Below are 19,413 nucleotides of genomic sequence, written 5' to 3'. Positions count from 1 at the left end.
TGTGTGCCCCCTGTTGGGTGCTTTTCATGTAGGGATGGGTCAGCAGGCTTTTCCCACAGAGAGAAGACGGTCACTATTTTAGGATGTGCACTGCACTGCACTGCACTCTCTGTATTAGCTCACTCGGCTCTGCTGTGGTAATATGTGCAACAAACTGACCTGATAAAACTTTATTTACAAAAGCAGTTGGCAGGCCAACCATCTCCCGATGCAGTGTTATCTTCCTTCAGAAGCCTTTCGCGAAGCTGGGCTCAGTGGCACACACCTTTAATCCCAGCACTTGGGAGGCAGAGGCAGGCGGATCTCTGTGAGTTCAAGGCCAGCCTGGTCTACAAAGTGAGTCCAGGACATCCAGGGCTACATAGAGAAGCCCTGTCTCGGGAAAAACAAAAACAAACAAACCAACACAGAAGTCCTGGGAGGTCACCATACTGTCACCCTGTTAAACAGAGAGGCCTGAGTTCATAGGATTATGAAGTGTAAAGCCAAGACTGGTCTACCCCAGAGTGCATGGGGTGCTACCCACATACACTGCTTCCCTGTGGGCCATGAGGAAGTGGTGGGGGTCATGGAGGAACCCCAGCTCTTGCTAATCCCTCAGGGGCATTGAGCACTTCCTAGAGTAGGACCCCTGTCAGCCTCAGTTTCCCCACTTGAGAAATGAATGATGCTAACATATATGTCGTGGGAATGCTGGGGTTAAAACAAGCTAAGTGTGCAGGTTAGGCAGCCCCTGACCTTGGGTTCCGTGCATGTTTTCCTCTAGTGTCCCCTCAACTGGATCTGTCCCAGACTGTCTTCAAGGCCCTGCACCCAGCAGCCCCTTTGCACCTTGACTTCATGTTAGCACCCCGACCCACCCATCATCCCTCATGTCCTTACTTACCAAGCCAGGCACTGCTGGCTCTGAGGGGCAGGAGAGTACTGAAGATGGTTGTCCCGCGCGGGATGTCTGTAGGCAGTGAGGACAGCATGGAGTTGAGGCTGTGGAGGAGCCAAGAAGGACTTTGAGGGGAAAGCTTTCCTGTGGCTTTTCCTGGTGACTTAAAATGTTCCTGGTTGGCACTGGCTAATGCGAGGAGGGCGTAGTGTTCCCCCTGAGGCTTCCCGCCCAACTAGGGGAATGAGGCAGCAGGGGCTCAGGACCTACCTGTGGGCAAGAGGCTCTAGAGATGCCCTCAGACCTGTACCCACATCTTGTCACCATCGCTGTCTGCTAAGCTGCTGCAAATGAGGAAGTGGAGGCTTCCTGACAGGTCCAGCGAGGACTTAACTCCCTCCCTCCTGTCTCTTCATTCTCAGTCCCATCCCTGCTCAGCTCCTCTGGCTGCTGAGGCATCCCTGCTTTGCAGGACCTCCCTTGTGGCTCTGTGGAGAATGGAAGGTTTGTGTTGGTTCTTGCTAGATGTGGGTCAGGGATAGAACTTTGGGAGAGCCTCAGCCTGGCTCAGTGGCTCCCTCCGTGAGGACCTGTGATGTGGGACTGTAAGCTGAAGTGAACCCTTTCCTCCCCGGGTTGCTTTTGGTCATGGTGTTTTGTGGCAGCGATAGAAACCCTGACACTCCCTACAGAGGGCCTGGTGGGAAAGGACCTGGCCTCTCCATGGTCCTGGGTAAGGCTTTTCTAACCCAGTCACTCATGGGATTCTGGCATCTAGGAAATGGTCACAGGAGACTATGGGAGAGATTCTTGGGTCCAGTCACAAATGGCTTCCAACAGAGACTGTGTTCCCAGTGGGTGTGAATTCAGGGATTTCGCCACGTGCTGTCCTGGGAGGGCAAAGACTAAATCTATTGCATCAGATGCCACCACCAAACATGAAAATTATTTGTAAGGTGAAAAAAAAAACTTAATTCCTCGAGCATATTTTTGTAATTGTTTTAAGGTAAATTCTGCATCTTTGCTGGAACTTCCTGGTATTCTTAGCATAATATTATGTCTTTTTTTTTTTTTAATAAAGTGAGGTTCACATGACATGAAACACACCCCTACAGATGTATCTCAAAGTGATGTGCTGAGCAATCCTTGGGCAGCTTTTAAGTCAGACCTTGATATTACGGATGGCACATGACCTTGGCAGCTGAAAGCAGATAAGAATATATGATCTGAGGACCCGTGATTCACTCTGGCAATGTTGTGTGTGCACACCTATGTTCATGTGTACAGGAGTATATGTATGTACACGCACGCACATGCGTGTGGAGGCTGGAGAACAATCTCAGGGCGTTTCCTCAGGTGCCGTCTACCTTATTGTTTTGAGACAGGGGCTCTTACTGACACTGTACTGCCAAGTATTCTGGGCTGGCTGGCAGGTGAGCCCCAGGGATCTACCTGCGCCTCCCCGGTGCTGGGGTTACACGTGTGCATCAGCATGCTTGGCTTTTATATGTGGGTCCTGGGGAGTCAAACTCTGGCCGTCGTGCTTGCAAAGCAGCGCCGTACCCCTGGATACAGCTCCCCGGGTTTTATAATATGAACAATTATGAGACTTACTCTGAAACAAGACACATAGGATGTCAGCTGGCTTGACTCACAGTTCACCCATCCCACTAAGATGGCCTGGAAGGCAGCCAGCCCTCGGAAGTCGGCTGCCAGCACCCTTGGCTTCCTCCTCATCCTGTGTCACTGCCCCCCACTTATTGTTCTCCCCTGGAACTGGGGCCTTGTCCTCAGCTTGCCTCTCTCTCTCACCCTCTTTTCCAATCTGCTTCTAGATCTATGCGTGTGACCTCAGAAGTGAGGTTCCCAAACGAGGGGCCCTCCCTTGGTGCCCCACCATCGTAGTCTTGCCCCAAAATTCCCACATATACCTCGCCTAGCAAGATCCAACCCCAGAGACAAGGTGTGAATGTCCTGCTTGTGGTGCGCACACAGGCTTATCCGTCTGCACGCTAGTATCTCATAGACTTCTCAAGCTGTTTCTGACAGCAAGTTCAGTTATGTAGGAATTGGGTTCGCGGGTGCTAGAAGAGCTGAGAGGCCGAGCAGGAGGCCCCAGGGAGGCTTCCGGGAGCTGAGCTCTTTAGAGCTGCGGGCGCAGGTGGTGGTCAGCAGTTCTTCTGGTTACTGGCTGGGACCACGCTGACCCAGCCTGGTGAGAGCTCAGCTGTGGAGAGGGCCACCTGGCATTGGAACCACACAGGTGAGGTCACAGCGAGGTGCTGGGGTGCTGCCTCATGGTTTCCCATTCATTCCCCTTCCAGGAAACAGAGTTTGTGGTGGCAGCCCTCTTCCCCACCCCCTGGTACAGACCCCAGCATCGCGAGAGTACAGGATGGATTGGGGCAGGCAGCAACCGGCTGGTCCACTGCTTTCATTTCACATTGGGTGCAGTTTATTGTTAACCAATCTAGAACTTGTACGGTGCCCTCTGGGAAATTCCTTTGTGCTTTCATCCGTAGCATGCCTCCTTGGGTCCAGCCAAGCTGCTTTCTTTGCGAGCTCAGCAGAGACGTCAACAGACTTGCTAAGCCTCATCCAGGCCCCCAGTGGTCCTTTGTCAAAGGCTCTTTTGGTGACACTTGCCAGTGAGATGTTGTCACTTTCCATTTTCTGTCGGAATCCTGCCCTTGTAGGGCCTCGAGGACAATTGACTGTCACAGGCCCTCGCTCTCTCAGGGCCTGATGCAGGGTCCAGCACACACCGTTCCTATGTGGGAATTAACGGGCGGGCAGTCTGCCAGAGTCGGGGCGTCACAGCTGGTAAGAAGTGGGCAGAGACGATGCCCAGTTGTTGGGCCTGTGCCTGCTTCTCTCTGAGATTTGCCCCGAGGTCCTAAATCTCCCCTCAAGAACTGGAGCTCTGAACTCACCTGGGCCTCTGTCTTAGGATCTGTAACCCAGATGTCTGAAAACACAATTTTTTCAAATATTTATCAATCCAAACAAGGTGTTGGTGGTGAGGTGGACAGACAAGCAAGGACCCATTCTACTTTGTTAAATCTGAGACTGAGACAGTTGACATTTTTGCAGAAAGCTAACTGTTCACAGCGTCCACATTTGAGAGTGTTCATGTGCTCCTAAAAATTAGTCAGAAAAAAATAACATGAGATGCAAGGAGACTGTAAAACTGCTGGGAGACAGAGCAATGAATGGGTGCTGTAAGGATGCATGCTCCTCGTGGGCGGGATTCAGTTCCCATTCCTCATGTCTGGCCGCTCACAACCTCGGGTCACTCAGCTCCAGGAGATCTGATATATACACACATACACAGTAAAATATTTATTTTAAGCATTTACAATGTGATTTTTCATGGCTATCCTTTGAAACTTCTAGAAAAGATACATTTATGAAATGGAAAATATAAAGTTTTTAGAGAGCAGATGGATCCAATTTCTTTCTTTCTTTCTTTCTTTCTTTCTTTCTTTCTTTCTTTCTTTCTTTCTTTTTTTCCCCGCCCCCTTGGCCTGAACTGGTAATTACCCAGCAATCTGTGTGTTCCATCGCTGGCAGAACAAGCCGCTGTTGGTAGCAGAAAAGCTTTCATACTCTGTGATGGTGCTGTCTTCCTTTTTGCTAAGAGCTGGGCTCCTTTGCTGGTCCATTCCAGGGCTCTGACAGCACAAGGGGCGGGTGGGCCCTTACATGTCCCCAGTCACCCTGGAAGCTCCGCACTAATTAGGGAGTGTTAGGTGAGTAGACACCAGCTGGCTGTGGTTCTGCTGGGCTTTGTGGGTGAACCAAGTGGGTGGAGACATGAGGAAGTTCTGGAGGAAGGAGCAGCCCCCCACCTTAGGACACACCCCACTTCCTTTCCTGTATAGGAATGCTGTCCTGAACTATCAGAAGTCCCTACCCAACAGCTGACCGCGCATGCATGCTGAGTTTCGAATGTGTGATGAGGGAGGCCAAGGCGGTGCTTGGACTCAGTGGTCTCAGGCAAGGGCGTTTGGAACAGGTCTAGGAAACACAGAAGCAAGTGGAGAGAGCAAAGAAAGACATCGGTCCTGAGACCCCTGCTCTCCATCCACCAGGGCCAGGAGAGTGTCCGTGAGAGTAAGGACTGATAACCCTGCCAGCCCCCTAGCTGAGAGGACACAGTCCCAGCAGTCAGATCAACCAGGAGTCCCAAAATGAGCTTCCGAGGCCCCTGGTGCCCCAGCAGCTTCCACTGACAAGTTGCCGCCAGCACTTGCCAGCTTCAGATGAACTCTAAGAAGCAGCCGTGTGCCTCCTCCCCGCCTGGAGCCTGGTGGCCTCTGCCTTTGGCTTCTGCCCCAGTGGGAGGGGGCTGGTGCGGCTGTGCCTGGGGATGCCTGATTCCTGTTTAGGGCATCTGTACCTGCAAAACCATAATAACCCAACCCGTTGGCCACCTCTGCCCCCCTTCACAGACGCACAGATGTTTCCCTGAGGTGAGATGCTGGAGGTGCACAGGTGAGCTGTGGCCTGTGGAGCAGGGTGTGAAGGAAGTGGGCAAAGTGTGAAGCAGTGTGACTCTTTGTTGGTTTTACTTTTTTGTAAAAATAGTATTTTTGTTAATATATAATTTGTTTAGGTTAAGGTGAATTAATGAAATATTTTTAAATGTCTCTATTTTAATCTCAAATATATTAGGGGGGAGAGAGACAGAGAGAGAGAGAGAGAGAGACGTAGACAGGAAGCCTTAGGCATCCTCCTTTTACTAAAAACAGATTTTATTTTAGAGTAATGTTAGGTTCACGGAAGAACTGAGTCAGGACTGCAGTGAGAAGAGCACACAGGAAAGACAGGCCTGCAGATGACCTCAGCAGAGGCCACTCACCTCTGACCATGCTTGTCAGGCCACACAGCTGCTACGGTGGAGCTGGGCCATCCAGCAGAGTGAGTCTGCAGGCCAGGCCATCCTGACCTGGCCATGTCCAAGGATGAAATCCCCTGGGACCACCCAGGAGGCTCCCGTGTTTAACTGTTTGCTAGGTTCTGAAAACCACTGCCACCCATGAGCTGAGCGGCCACATTCATTCTGGGGGTCCACCACTCGCTCCTGGGGAGGCCGCCGCTCCTTACCTGGGGGGCCGGGCACACTCAGAAGGCCCCGCGTGTGTATGCGTGGATCATGGGGCGGGCAGACAGTTTTCACCACCTCTTCAACAGTGGGGCAAGGCACGCACAAAGAAGGCTAACACCGCTGTGTTGGAGCCCACCACTAACACAGCTGCGTCTTAAAAGCCCGTTCAAAGTCACAGTCTCAACAAGCACTGACCTAGTCCCCATGCCAGGTGCTGGACAAGGGAAGCGGTGTGGCTGTGAGCAAGGACCAGCTGTGACTCCGACCCCCGAGGGACACAGACATCAGTCACGTCACCACACAGATGTGCATTTCACCTCTGGCAGGGACTGCTCTGGAGAGGAGCCTGGCGGCTGGGCTTAGCTGGCGGTCAGGGTTTGTTTTATGTGTTTATTTTTGATTTGATAATGCACTCTCTCAAAATTCAAAAGGGATTATATTGTGGCAATCTTTCCTATTACCCCACCCACATTCACAACCACCGTGTAAGGGCCGTGTGCATACTTACAGGGGGTTCAGTCACCTTCTGTAACACCAGGAAGACTCGTGAGAACTTCCCTGAAGATGACACACCCGAGATGCCAGTGGAAGTCCAAGTGAGCACTTACTGAGTAGGGAGACCTGGATGGGATGTATGGTCCCCGCGTGGGACCAAGGACAGACCAGGCTATCGTGGTGAACCTGTGAGTTTAACTGGGGTCACTTACAAGGTGAGGCGTTGCCTCAGGAGTGTGGCTGTCCTTCAGCAATCCTTCAGCACTCACACGGCCTCACCTCACCTGAGCCCCTCAGGAGCCCCGCAGGTGCAGCCCCCTATACCTCGTTCAGGGAATGTTAGTCACCCCAATCTTGTAGCTAATGACAGTTGCTTTGATGTGAGGCAGCAGCAGCCGCGTGGTTCCTAGAGAGCGATGTTCTGCGTCAGGGCACAGGCCCTGTGGTGGAGGCGAGCATGTGGATTTAAAGAACTAGGAGAATTCTGTGTGGCTGACTGCTGACAAAGGCAGCAGGTCCTGCGGTGGGAGGGGTCGCTCTGTAGCCTGTTGAGCACTGTAGGCTTTTTTCTTCCCCTCAGAGCTAAAGCCATTGTCGCAGAATCACAGGATGCCGGGTGTACAGCTTGGAGAGTGGATTAGAGGAGAAAACAGTTCATGGCATCTTGCTTAGTTCAGGTGGGAGTGTGATGCAACTTGGCGCTGTCCTGGCGCTGTGAATAACAAGGTGTGCTGGGCCAGGCGGCTTTGGAGCAGCTTCTGTTTCCCAGGGGTTTGAGGATGGGGCATCTAGACAGGGTTGAGTTTCTCAACAAAGGGCCCCTGTTTCTGTGGGACAGAAACATTCAATAGACTGCAGTGGTAGGAAAGGAGGTGGGGAGCGAGAGGTTGAGATCGGTGGCAAAAAAAAAAAAAAAAAAAAAAAGGTACAGTGTAAGACTCTCCCGGGAGGTCTTAGCATCTTCGATTCTCTCAGTCTTGGAAGCAAAATTTAACTGCTTGCCTATGATGCAGTCAATACTTGGCTGTGTTTTGTTCGGCGTATGGCCCAGCTGACGGGATTGCTTGGTGTCCTGTAAAAAGCTGATAGACAAAGATCTATTCTGGTAAAGTGTATTTGTAATGTGCTCAACCGCTGTGGCCAAATACCTGATAAGAAGAAGCAAGCCAAGCAAGAAAAGACTTTATTTGGCCCGTAGTTTGGGGAGGGCTACAGCACATCATGGTAGGCAAAGCACAGCAGTGGTGAGGCTTGGCGCTCACGTCTACACGGATTTCATCAGCTGACTTTCTCCTCTTATTTTTTTAGATCAATTAATTAATTTATTGTTTTGATACAGAATCCTGCCTGCAGGTCAGCAGGCCAGAAGAGGGTGCCAGATCTCAGTATGGATGGTTGTGAGCCACCCTGTGGTTGCTGGGAATTGAACTCAGGACCTTGGGAAGAACAGCCAGTGCTCTTAACCTCTGAGCCATCTCTCCAACAAGGCCTTCTCTTTTTATATTCAGCCAGGACCCCAGTCCACAGACGGTGCCTCCCACATTCAGGGTGGAGCCTTCCCTCTCAGTTAAGGCCTTCAAGGTGGTACTAAATCAGGCAGAGGAGGGGCCATCACACTAGACGCCATCTGCACCCTGGCAGGCGCCCCCTTGTGGCAGGAGGTTGATCAAGCCCTGACATTATGAACGCAGTGATTCTAATTAGGACCCCCATGTAGGGTGGCTGCTGTTGTTAGGGCTGTCATTTTACAGTGAAGCATTCTGTCTCTCTGACCTCCCAGAATGGCTCACTCAGAGGAGCAAGGGGTTGTCCCCTGTGCCTTCATCCGCCAGAATTCTGGCAACTCCATTTCCCTGGACTTTGAGCCCAACACAGAGTACCAGTTTGTGGAGCAGTTGGAAGAACGCTACAAATGCGCCTTCTGCCACTCGGTGCTTCACAACCCTCACCAGACCGGCTGCGGGCACCGCTTCTGCCAGGACTGCATCCTGTCTCTGAGGTGAGTGGGCGGGGCCTGCCGCTCTGACCGCAGCTGACCAGCACCACACGGCAGCGTTCCTGGCGTCTGAGTGGCCAGTGGCCCCTGGGCTGTAACTGAGGTTTGGGGAGTTGTGGTTTGGGAAATGCTCTGCCAGGCTCCTGGGTGAGGACCAAAGTGTGATCCTCTTTGCCTGCCACTCCGTCGTGGACGCTCAACGCTGCCTTAACGTTCACACCACAGCTGTCCTGTAGATGGTCTGTTACCATGGCTGTCTGCTGGGGAGGGCTCGTAGCTCATGGTGTCTGGGGTAGCAGGGACCAGACTGGCATGGGCTGCCCACTGCCAAGGCATCTGGAAAGCCTGCAGTAACATCACTCCATCAACATACTCAAGGTAAAGTAGCTTAGAAAGGGTTCGTTTTGACTCACAGCTTTGGAGGTGCCAGTTTGTGATTGGCAGGCCCACCACTTCCGAAATGTAACCACCTGGGCACATCACACTGGGAGGACCAGCTGGAGGCCAAGCACTCACCTCTATCATCTGTGAAGGAAAAGAGAGAGGAAGAGAGGTGCATGGGGCCTCTCTCCCATTTGTGGCCACACCCTCATGAGCCCCACCCAGCTCCACCTCTCCTAGGCCCCAGTATTAGGTTCTCTAGGAGAAGCCATGGACTGAGTACACAGTAAGAGGGCCATCACTGCAGTGGCTTTCCTGGTGCAGCCTGGGCAGTCCTGCAATGTCCGCCTGCCCCAGACAGGCTCTGAAGGCCCAGAGGAGTCCCAGAGAGCCGCTGCTCTCCAATACACAGTGAAAGGTTGACGACTCTGGGGCCTGAGGCAATTGAAACAGGGGACAGCAACAACGGGCAGCAGTAACAGCAGAGCAGATGCACTAACCGTAAGAAGGGACTGGCAGGCAGGCAGGCAGGCAGTGCGGCTTTCCCCTGGGACCACTTTGTGTCTGGGCAGGAAGGTGCTACGTTCTCTGAGGGAGGGGCTGCCCCACCCAGCCACAGGCCTCTTACTGATTCCAGAGCTAATCAAAATGAGTTGTGACACAGCCTCCCAGCAGGCAGCACCTGGAGGCCTCGCCTTTATTTAAGACGTAGGATAAGGGAGCCACTTAACATCAAAACCATAGCAAGCCGGGTTGTGCCACTAGGAAGCAGGCTTTGAGGGCTTCTAGAGATGTGCCCGCCAGGCTCTGGAACAGGGCGCATCTCACTCATGTGGTCTGCTCTGCTCGGGTGAGCGCCAGGTTCTGGAAGTGACAAGCCTGGGCTGTGTGGGCCTGCTGTGTGCTCTCTAGCAAGCCCCCGTGGGAGGTAGGCGCAGGCAGCAGTATAGCACCAGGGATGGGGACGGCTCCTCGACGCTGCGGGGCTTGGTTGATGGCACGCTGGTGGGTGGTGGGGTGGGCATTTTCCAGGAAGGCTGTACGACCGTGAGGTTGCTGAAGTGAGGTGCAAGGCTGCCTTCTGGGAAGAGTGCACAGCTTGCGCCTTGTGCCGGTACAGAGCCTGGCTACTCCCGACTGCCACTTGAGCAGCTGGCTGCTCTTGGGAGAACTGTTAAGGCTAAACACTTAACTTTAGCCCCGTTTTTGTTTTCCTCTCCAGGGAGTTGAATGCAGTGCCCATCTGCCCGGTGGACAAGGAGGTCATCAAGCCTCAGGAGGTGAGGAGGGCATGGATTGATTGGTCTTGGGGGTCGGGTAGGGCATCAGGTGACCTCCAGGCTGTAGCAGGACAGTGTTTAGGGGTCTTCCTTGTTGCTGGTTGTCCTCTGCTGTGGCTCAGGACAGGCCCTTCCGCTGTCCGTTTGCAGCGTCTGTGGGTTTTGCTGACCACACCATGCTAGGGCTCACCCCTTCCTACACTAGCTCCAGCCACACTGAGCTGCTGGAAAAGGTAGAACACCCTGTTTGGGGGGTCTGGCTAATCCCTAAAACATATTGTTCTGTTTAATAACAACTTTGATGTAGTTTATATACCATAAAGTTTACCTTTCACATGTCTGGATCAGGAGGTCTTACCGTTTTTCGGAGTCGTGTAGCCACTGTGACGTGTAACGACCTCCAACAAGAAGTCCCATGTCCATGGGCTGTCACTGTCTCACACCTCCCCCGACCGTGAAAATCACAGTCTAGTTTCTTCTTTGCATGTCTCACAGAAGTGGAAGCCTGCCTTTCCTGCCCGAGTTCCTCCACTCAACATGTTTTAAAGGCTCATGCTCATGGCTAACGGCGTTGGCATCTCATTCATTTTTCTGCTGTACACCGTTTTGTTGTATGGGGACGCCACATTTGGCTTCACCACCAGCTGTTAGTGCACGCTTGTGCTGTGTCTGCCTTCTGTGCTACCATAAATAGCGCTGCTGTGAGGATGGCTGTGCACAGCTGATTTTTTAGGCCGTGGAGCTGGAGAGATGCATGCTCAGTTGTTCAGAGGCCCCACTGGCTGCCCTTCTAGACCAGTGGGTCAGTTCCCCTAACCTACATGGTGGCTCACAGCCAACTGTCACGCCGGCCCCGGAGGCTCCAATGCTCTCTCCACAGGCACTGCACGCACGTGGTGCACAGACATACATGAAGACACACACACATGAGATATGCCAGCGCTCAGGGAAAAGCTGATATGTAATATTGGGAGCTTAGGGTGTGGTTTAGTGCAGGCTCCTGTTCGTCAAGCTGAGACTCAGTTCCCAGCCCTGGACAGAACAGTTCGTTTATGTGCCTCTATCCTACTTAAGGAAGCTTCTGGCTTTGGAACGTGTACAGCTCAGATGCTCGGTCTGTACATACACCTGAGAGTGGAACTCCGGGTAACGTGGCAACACTGGGTTTGACATTTCAGCCACTACTAGGCTGTTCGGCTCCCCGCTTCGTACCTTCTTGCCACAGCGCATGAGAATTCTGTGGCAGCAAACTCCCGTCAAAATGTGTTTTTCTCAGCTTTTCCGATGTGCCTTCCTGATGGGCAGCAAGCCTTATCTATCCGGGGTTTGAGATGCACTTCATTAACGGCTGGTGACACCATTAGCAGAGCAGCAGTGTCTTCTCTATAGGAATGCCTCCTAAGATTTATTCTCTGCGGGGGGTAGGGGGTGCTGGAGAGATGGGTCAGTGGTTGAGAGCACTGTCTGCTCTTCCAGAGGTCATGAGTTTGATTCCCGGCAACCACATGGTGGCTCACAACCATCTATAATGTGGTCTGATGCCCTCTTCTGACCTGCAGGTGTACATGCAGACAGGGCACTCACATACATAAAATAAATAAATAAATCAACTCTCTCTCTCTCTCTCTCTCTCTCTCTCTCTCTCTCTCTCTCTCACACGCACTCTCTCTCTCACACACACGCACACGCACACACACACCTCTTATGTCTATACAGTACCCATGGAAGCCAAAAGAGGGCATCAGACACCCCGAAGCTGGAGTGAAAGGAGGTTGGAAACTGAACTCAGGTCCGCTGTAAGAGCAACAGCTGTTCTAACCACTGAACTATCTCTCCAGCTCCACCTTTGCCCATTTTAACTGTTTTTATTTTCTCTCTAATTGCTGAATGGTTATAAGTTCATTTTTATATTCTAGGTACCAGGGTTGTTGTTGTTGTTATCAGATTTGCCGATGTTTTCTCTTACTACGTAATTTATTCCCACTTTGTTGATGGTGTCTTTTGAAGCAGATTGCACCCCATTTGTTGACACTTAGCTTACCTATTTTTCTTTGCTTGTGGGTCTTGGTCTGCTTCTCGGTTGCCATGATAAACATCATGATCAAAACAACCTGGAAAAAAAAAAAAAAAAGAAACATTCACCTGATACACACAAGCAGGTCACACACAGACCGCCATCTGAAGAAGTCAGGGAAAGAGCTCAAGGCAGGAACTGAGGGCGGCAAGCGGGCTACTTCCCGCTTTGGTCCTCAGCCTGCTCAGCCTGCTTTCTTTTACAACCCAGAATCACCTGCCTGGGGGTAACACCTCCCAGGCTGGGGGTGACACCTCCCACAGTGAGCTGGACACTCACACACCAATCACCAGTCAAGAAAGTGACCCCCACACACACAGTTGCCCACAGACAAGTCCGACAGAGACTGTTCTTCAGCTGAGGCTCTAGGTGGCTCTAGTTCATGTCAAGGTGACAAAAAATGCTAGCCAGCACAATTGACACACAGATACCTCGCTATTAAACCATAACCATCCCCTTTTATTGTGTCCCCAAGATTGTTAGTGCTAATATCAAACAAATAAAAACAAGTCCTGCCATCTTTGAAAACTTCAAACACATTACAAGTTCAGCATCTGTTTAAAATATCTAGTCTCATGGGCTGGAGAGATGGCTCAGAGGTTAAGAGCACTGCCTGCTCTTCCAAAGGTCCTGAGTTCAATTCCCAGCAACCACATGGTAGCTCACAACCATCTATAATGGGATCTGGTGCCCTCTTCTGGCATGCAGGCACACATGGGGGCAAAATACTGTATAAATAATAAATAAATAAAATACTAAAAAAAAAAAAAAAAATAAAATATCTAGTCTCTTGCTATGGGCACAGTTATAGTCAGATCAAAGCAGAACCAAATTCCAACAGTGTAAAGAGTTCAGTGTCTGATGTCTGGGGCTATACAAGAAAGTCTGTACTAGAAAGGCTTGGGCAGTCAAGTCTTTGGCTCTGCTATCCACGACACAGTCCAAGGGGCTTGGGCTGGCACCATGCCAGACCTGCTGTTCTCTTGGTAATCTTCCTGAGGTCCTGGCTCTCCAGTAAGCTGAGGCTGCACATTTGCCAATGGCCTCCTGGCTTCTTTCTCTTCGTGGCTTCAGCTCTGCTGCATAGTGCCAACTCACTGGCTACTTCTGGCTCGCTCAGCCTCCTGTCTTATACAGTGCAGGGCCAGCTGGGTAGGAATGGCACCGCCCACAGTGGACTGGGCCCTCCCACTTCAGCTGGCAATTCAGAGAATGGCTCACAGACTGGGCTCATCCTCCTGGCAGTTCTTCCGTTAAGGCTCCTTCTCTCCAGGTGTCTCTCCTTTGGGTCAAGTTAACAAAACCTAGTCAACACTGTTGTTGTTTGTTGCTCTTTCGGGTGTGGCTTTGTTTGTTTCTTGTCCTTTTCCTGTGCCTAAGAAACCATTGTCTAACTCAGAGTCATGAAGATTTTGTCCCTGAAAATATCTCTTCGGGTCAGTTTTCTTTTCTTCTTTGTGTTTCAGAAACTCAAAATCCGCCTCCTCCTGAAGCTTTTCCTGAGCTGCTGGTCTGCTCGCAGCTGACTGCCTTCCAAAGGGCCGAGTGGCTGTCAGTGTGCGTGTGGCCCCCTAGCTCAGGGACAGGCATGCTACAACTTTGGGACAAGTTCTGCCAGTTATGCTTGGCCTCTGAGCTAAGAGAATGGTTTTCACATTCGTAAATGGTTATGATAAAAGAGGCACAAAATTATGCTATTTTTGAAACCTCTTGTGAGTGTTAAACTACTTTAAAATAACTTATTTTTAAATTCAAGGGGGCTGAAGCAACAGCTCACTTGTTAAGAGCATTTGCTGTTCTTTTTTGTTTTGTTTTGTTTTGTTTTTCAAGACAGGGTTTCTCTATGTAATAGCCTTAGCTGTCCTGGACTCGCTTTGTAGACCAGGCTGGCCTCGAACTCAGAGATCCGCCTGTCTCTGCCTCCCGAGTGCTGGGATTAAAGGCATGCGCCACCACACCCAGCACATTTGCTGTTCTTGCAGATGACCTGGGTTCGGTTCCCAGCACCCACATGATAGGTCACAACTGTCTGTAACGCCAAGTCCAGGGGATCCGATGCCCTTTCTTGGCCTCTGTGGGTACCTGCACGTACCCGGTGCTTGTAAACTTGTGCAGGCACATACGCATATACAAGTAAGTAAAACACCTAAAAATGTAAAATCAAAGGATAATGTTTTGTGGCACATGAAAATCATATTGGAGTTTCAGAGTTTCACTGGAGCACAGGTGTGCCTGCTCGTGTAAGTGTTATGAATTATCAGAGTTCAATATGGCGGTGGGGATGGTTGCTGCATGGCCTGCCCAGCTGACAGTGTTTATCCTCTGGCCCCTCATAGAGGAAGCATGCCTCTCCACAGTGCATGCTGAAGTCACCAGTCATCACAGCTTCAGGGCACCAGCACTTCACTCCAGACAGGGAAACAACAGCTCCACCTTGGGCCACAGCCCCCTTGTGACATTTTTGTTTGTTTGTTTTTGGAGACAGGGTTCCTTTGTGACTGTGTGGGGTCAACTTCGCCCTGCCCTCCCCAGATGTAGCCTGCTGTGTCAGGCATTGGGAAGTAATATGACTTGCCAGAAGTATGTGTCTGAAAGCCTTTACTTTCAGTGTGGTCGTGTGACATTTCTGTTTCAGCCACTGCCTGGAAGTTTCCATCTGCTTGAGGCAGACTCAAAGACCAGTCTTACCTCCGCTTCCTTTGCACTCTGCTGTGGCACACTGGCAGGCGTGAGACTGACCTCTGTGTGTGTGTGTGTGTCTTTTAGGTATTCAAAGACAACTGCTGCAAAAGGGAAGTGCTCAATTTACACGTCTACTGCAGAAACGCCCCTGGATGTGCTGCCAGGGTTACTCTGGGGCGGTTCCAGGTCGGTATCACACGCGGCCAATGTTGTCTATGCCATTCTTCTGCGGCACCCACTTAACCTTTCTGTGATGTGAGGGGCTCCCTGTGTTCCTCTCAGATTGTCCCCAGTCCAGCAGTACCATAGGCACTAAGGGCCGAGGGATAACAAAGCAGTCATTCCATAGCAGCAGGAGAGAGTGTGGTCTGCACTCTGGGCCTAAGTTATGGGATCATTGAGTCAGAAGAGGGTGTGGGACTCACCAGGCAAAAATAACACTCCAAAGCCAGTGGTGGCACACCTGGCTTTTAAGTCTCAGCACTCGGGAGGCAGAGGCAGGCAGATCTCTGAGTTGGAGGCCAGCCTGGTCTACAGAGTGAGTTTCTGGGCAGCCAGGGCTACACAGAGAAACCCTGTCTCAAAAAAATTTTAATAAAAATAAAGCATCCATCAAGGATATATTGTTCTGTGGGGGCTGGGAAGGGGCTGGGGACCCTAGGGTGGGAGGCAGGCATGACCAGCACAGGGCACAATTGTGAGGGTCAGGCCCTTCCCTCTGAGCATTTGCTCATTTGCTTTGTCTCTTGGTGCTGTGAACTCTGTGTGTGTGTGTGTGTGTGTGTGTGTGTGTGTGTGTGTGTGTACATGTACTTGCTTGTGCTCTGGTCTAATGCTTGTGATCCATGAAGATCACGGGGCAGGACAGGGCTTGCTCTGCAAGTGAAGCCCCAGTGGAAAGTGAGCAGACTGTCAAGGGAGGTGCAGGCAGAGGGGAGCGGGATCCGGTCAGATGCAGCTTCGTGCAGCTGGGGAAGGCACGGCCCTTATCAGGCGCAATCACATCGCTCTCAAGTGACTCAGCCGCCTCTAGCTTTCAGGGAATTGCCTGGCAGCTGTCAGAGCTCCCCTCATACCCACACAGTTTGGAACACGCATATCAGATGACTCAGGCCTTTATCAAGCCTCCAGAAAACTCACACGTGTGCGCGTGCACACACACAGACCCAGACACATACATATACAACATAGACACATATACACACAGACACATACGTACGTACACACCACACATACACAGTATACACACAATACACATCTACACACACCACACATACACATACAAATTAGTGCCGGGTTTTCAGTTTTCTTACCACTGATGGCAAAGGAAGAGAACTTTAATCTTTATCCTGAGAAATAAAGAACTACTCAGCTGCTTTTCATTGGGAACAGGCAGAGAACTGCTTCTGTTAAGAGGCAGCACTAGAAGCCAAGCGTGGTGGCACACACCTTTAATCCCAGCACTCGGGAGGCAGAGGCAGGCGGATTGCTGTGAGTTCGAGGCCATCCTGGTCTACAAAGTGAGTCCAGGACAGCCAAGGCTACCCAGAGAAACCCTGTCTTCAAAACAAAACAAAAACAAACAAACAAAAAACGAGCCAGCGCTAGGGCTCTTCCCAGGGACCCTTGTTCAAGTCCCAGAGGACCCAACACCCTCTTCTGGTCTCCTTGGGCACCAGGCACAGACGTGGTACACAGACAAAGTACCCTCACACATTAGAGGATGGATAGATAGGTAGATAGATAGATGATACATACATACATACATACATACATACATACATACATACATACATACATACTTACTTACTTAAGTTAGGCTTTTCAGGCCAGCAGCACATCTTCCCCAGTTCATTAGTTCGATTCTTGGAACCTACATGGGAGAAGGAAACTGACTTCTACAAGTTGTCTTCTGTCTTCCCCAACACACGGCATGTTGTCTTCTGTCCTTCCCAACACACGGCATGTTGTCTGCACTCCACCCTTCACAGATAAATAAATGCAATGAATTTATTTATTTACTTATGTTTTTAAAGATTTATTTATTTATTATTATGTATACAGTGCTCTGCCTGCATGTACACCTGCAGGCCAGAAGAGGGCATCAGATCTCATTACAGATGGCTGTGAGCCACCATGTGGTTGCTGGGAATTGAACTCAGGACCTCTGGAGGAGCAGACAGTGCCCTTAACCTCTGAGCCATCTTTCCAGCCCAACTTATGTTTTTTTTATATAGGGTCTCACTATGTAGCTCAGGGCCAGCCTGGTCTCTATAGTGAGTCCCACTATATGGCTCATAATGAGACCCTATATTAAAAAAGATAATGTAGCCCTGACTGACCTGGGACTCACTATAGAGACTAGGCGGGCCCTGAATTCAGAGATTCCTCTGCCTCTGGGCCCTGAGTGCTAAGGTTAAAGGCGCATGCCCCCACACCTGCCACTTAAACAAAAGAGCCAGACAGTAACTGACGGATTTTGCAGGCTCGGCATGGCGCCCATGTCCTCCTCCCTCCCCCTTCAGAGCAACCAACCACAGCAGTAGGTGAATGAAACAGCTCAGAAAAAGGTGGTTACAGACACAGTTAAGCGCTGGGCCACATCTGGCCTGTAGGCCTCAGCGGGCCAGCTGTGTGATGGTGTGGTGTCGCCTCAGCAGCATCACAGTAACTTGGAGTGGTGAGGTGTTTCCTGTGCCTCCCCCATGACAAGCCCTGACTTAGAGCATTGCAGATTGTGTAATTGAATAAAATCTGAAGAGTGAGCCTCCTCCTGCAGGAACCTGCCTCCCCTCTCCTCTTCCCCAACAACGTGTGTCTCCCCAGCCATTGCAGTCTGTATGCTCGCTCTCTCGCTCCCTCCCTCCCTCCCTCCCTCCCTCCCTCCCTCCCTCCTGTTTTACCGCTGCTGTGCAGAGACTAATAGGAGGTGCAATGAGCAAAACCACAAAAGAAACAGAGACGCTCGCTGCCGTGCTGACCGGCAAGGCTGAGAGCATGCGTGACCTGACACGTTCACACAGGAGCAGGCCACTTCATGTTAGTGTCCCCCAAACCCTCTCACCCACCCCACCCCACCCCACTCTATCTTTATGTCTCTCCTAACCCCCAACAAGCCAGCCAATCAGCTGTTCTGCCCTTGTCCTCAGAAGACGGTGGGTCTCTATGACAGCTGGGGAGAGGCCGGCCCCCATGGCACTTAGCTCTCTGCCCAGCTTGCCCACCCTGGCCCACCTCTGGGGCTGCTGTCGTCACTGCAGGACCATCTCCAGCACTGTTCCTTCCAAGCTGTGCCCTGCCCCAATGAGAGCTGCCGGGAAGCCATGCTCCGCAAAGATGTAAAGGAGCACCTGAGCGTGCACTGCCGGTTCCGGGAGGAGAAGTGCCTTTACTGTAAAAGGGACATAGTGGTGACCGACCTGCAGGTGAGGGCAGCCACCCATGGTGGCCGTGCAACGCAGATGGACCCACGAGAGGGGCGTTCTTTGCTAATTTGCGCTGAATTTGAACTAAGAAGGGGTTTGTCTGGCATGCGAGCATGGTGGCTGCCAGCCCTCATCTCAGCCTTTAGAGACAGGAGGATGAGCAGTCCATCCTTGTCATCTTAGCACTCCATGAGACCCTGACTTTAAAAAGAAGTGGCCGTGCGTCATCCGGGCTGTAGCCGTAGCTCAGTCGGTCCCACGCTCGCCTACCATTCACAAGGCCATAGGTTTGATTCCACCACACAAACCAGGCGACAGGTACCTGTGCTCTCAGAGCTCGCAAAGTGGAGGCAGGGGATCTCGGTGCAAGGATGGCTCATCTTTGGCTGCCTAGATAGGTAGTTCTCAGCTAGGGAAGAAGTAGGAGGTAGTTTGAGATTCTGCAAAGAGCTCTATGCCTCTTCCTTGGGGGGACTCATATATTGTTGGTGAAAATAGCACTGTGGCCCCTGCTGCAAACTGGAGAGGTGAGCCACAGGCCTGAGTCACGTGGAGGCAGTGATGACAGCTGCTCTCTGCATTCTGTTTTCTGCCTGGAGAGGCAGGATCAGCACAGAGACACAGACGCTCTTACACGTTCAGAGAGGGGCCTCACTGGTAGATCCTTGGGCCCCAAGCCATCTGATCTCCCAGACACTCAGAAATCTTCATGTTGTTACCTGAGTGGATTTGCATCGAGCAAGCAGATATCACTGATCTGTTTTTTGGAACTGGGCTATAGCTTTCTATGGAGAGCAAGCCACGAGACACGTCACTCCAGAGACACATGTATAAATACCTCAGGGCAAGAGATCTTGGCTTTGTTTCCCACCACTCTGTGTTTCAGGACCATGAGGAGAACGTGTGCCCTGCGTACCCGATGTCTTGTCCCAACAAGTGTGTACAGACCATTCCGAGAGCAGAGGTGAGTAAGCAGCCCTCCCTGGAGAGTGAGGGGAAGTGGTCAGAACCCCGTGCTGTGGGTTTGATGAAAACCGCGGCCAAGAGCCTAGGGCCTACACGGTCATGGTATCAACTGCACCTGTCTTCT

At 51.4% G+C, this 19,413-nt stretch overlaps 1 protein-coding gene across 1 annotated transcript in view; it reads left to right on the top strand.

Moving 5' to 3' along the window:
* Traf5 (TNF receptor associated factor 5) overlaps positions 1-19,413 on the top strand; it is a 52,590-nt gene that overhangs the window by 12,643 nt on the left and 20,534 nt on the right. Inside the window, 5 exon segments of the mRNA XM_051148153.1 lie at positions 8,266-8,484; positions 10,085-10,142; positions 14,983-15,084; positions 18,159-18,323; positions 19,210-19,287. Of these exon segments, the coding sequence (XP_051004110.1) occupies positions 8,267-8,484; positions 10,085-10,142; positions 14,983-15,084; positions 18,159-18,323; positions 19,210-19,287 (621 nt within the window). The 5' untranslated portion in view covers position 8,266.

The sequence above is a fragment of the Acomys russatus genome, chromosome 6 (assembly GCF_903995435.1).
Source record: "Acomys russatus chromosome 6, mAcoRus1.1, whole genome shotgun sequence".
NCBI lineage: Eukaryota > Metazoa > Chordata > Mammalia > Rodentia > Muridae > Acomys > Acomys russatus.
Note: the sequence above shows the minus strand (reverse complement) of the source record. Positions and strands in the feature narration are given on the sequence as shown.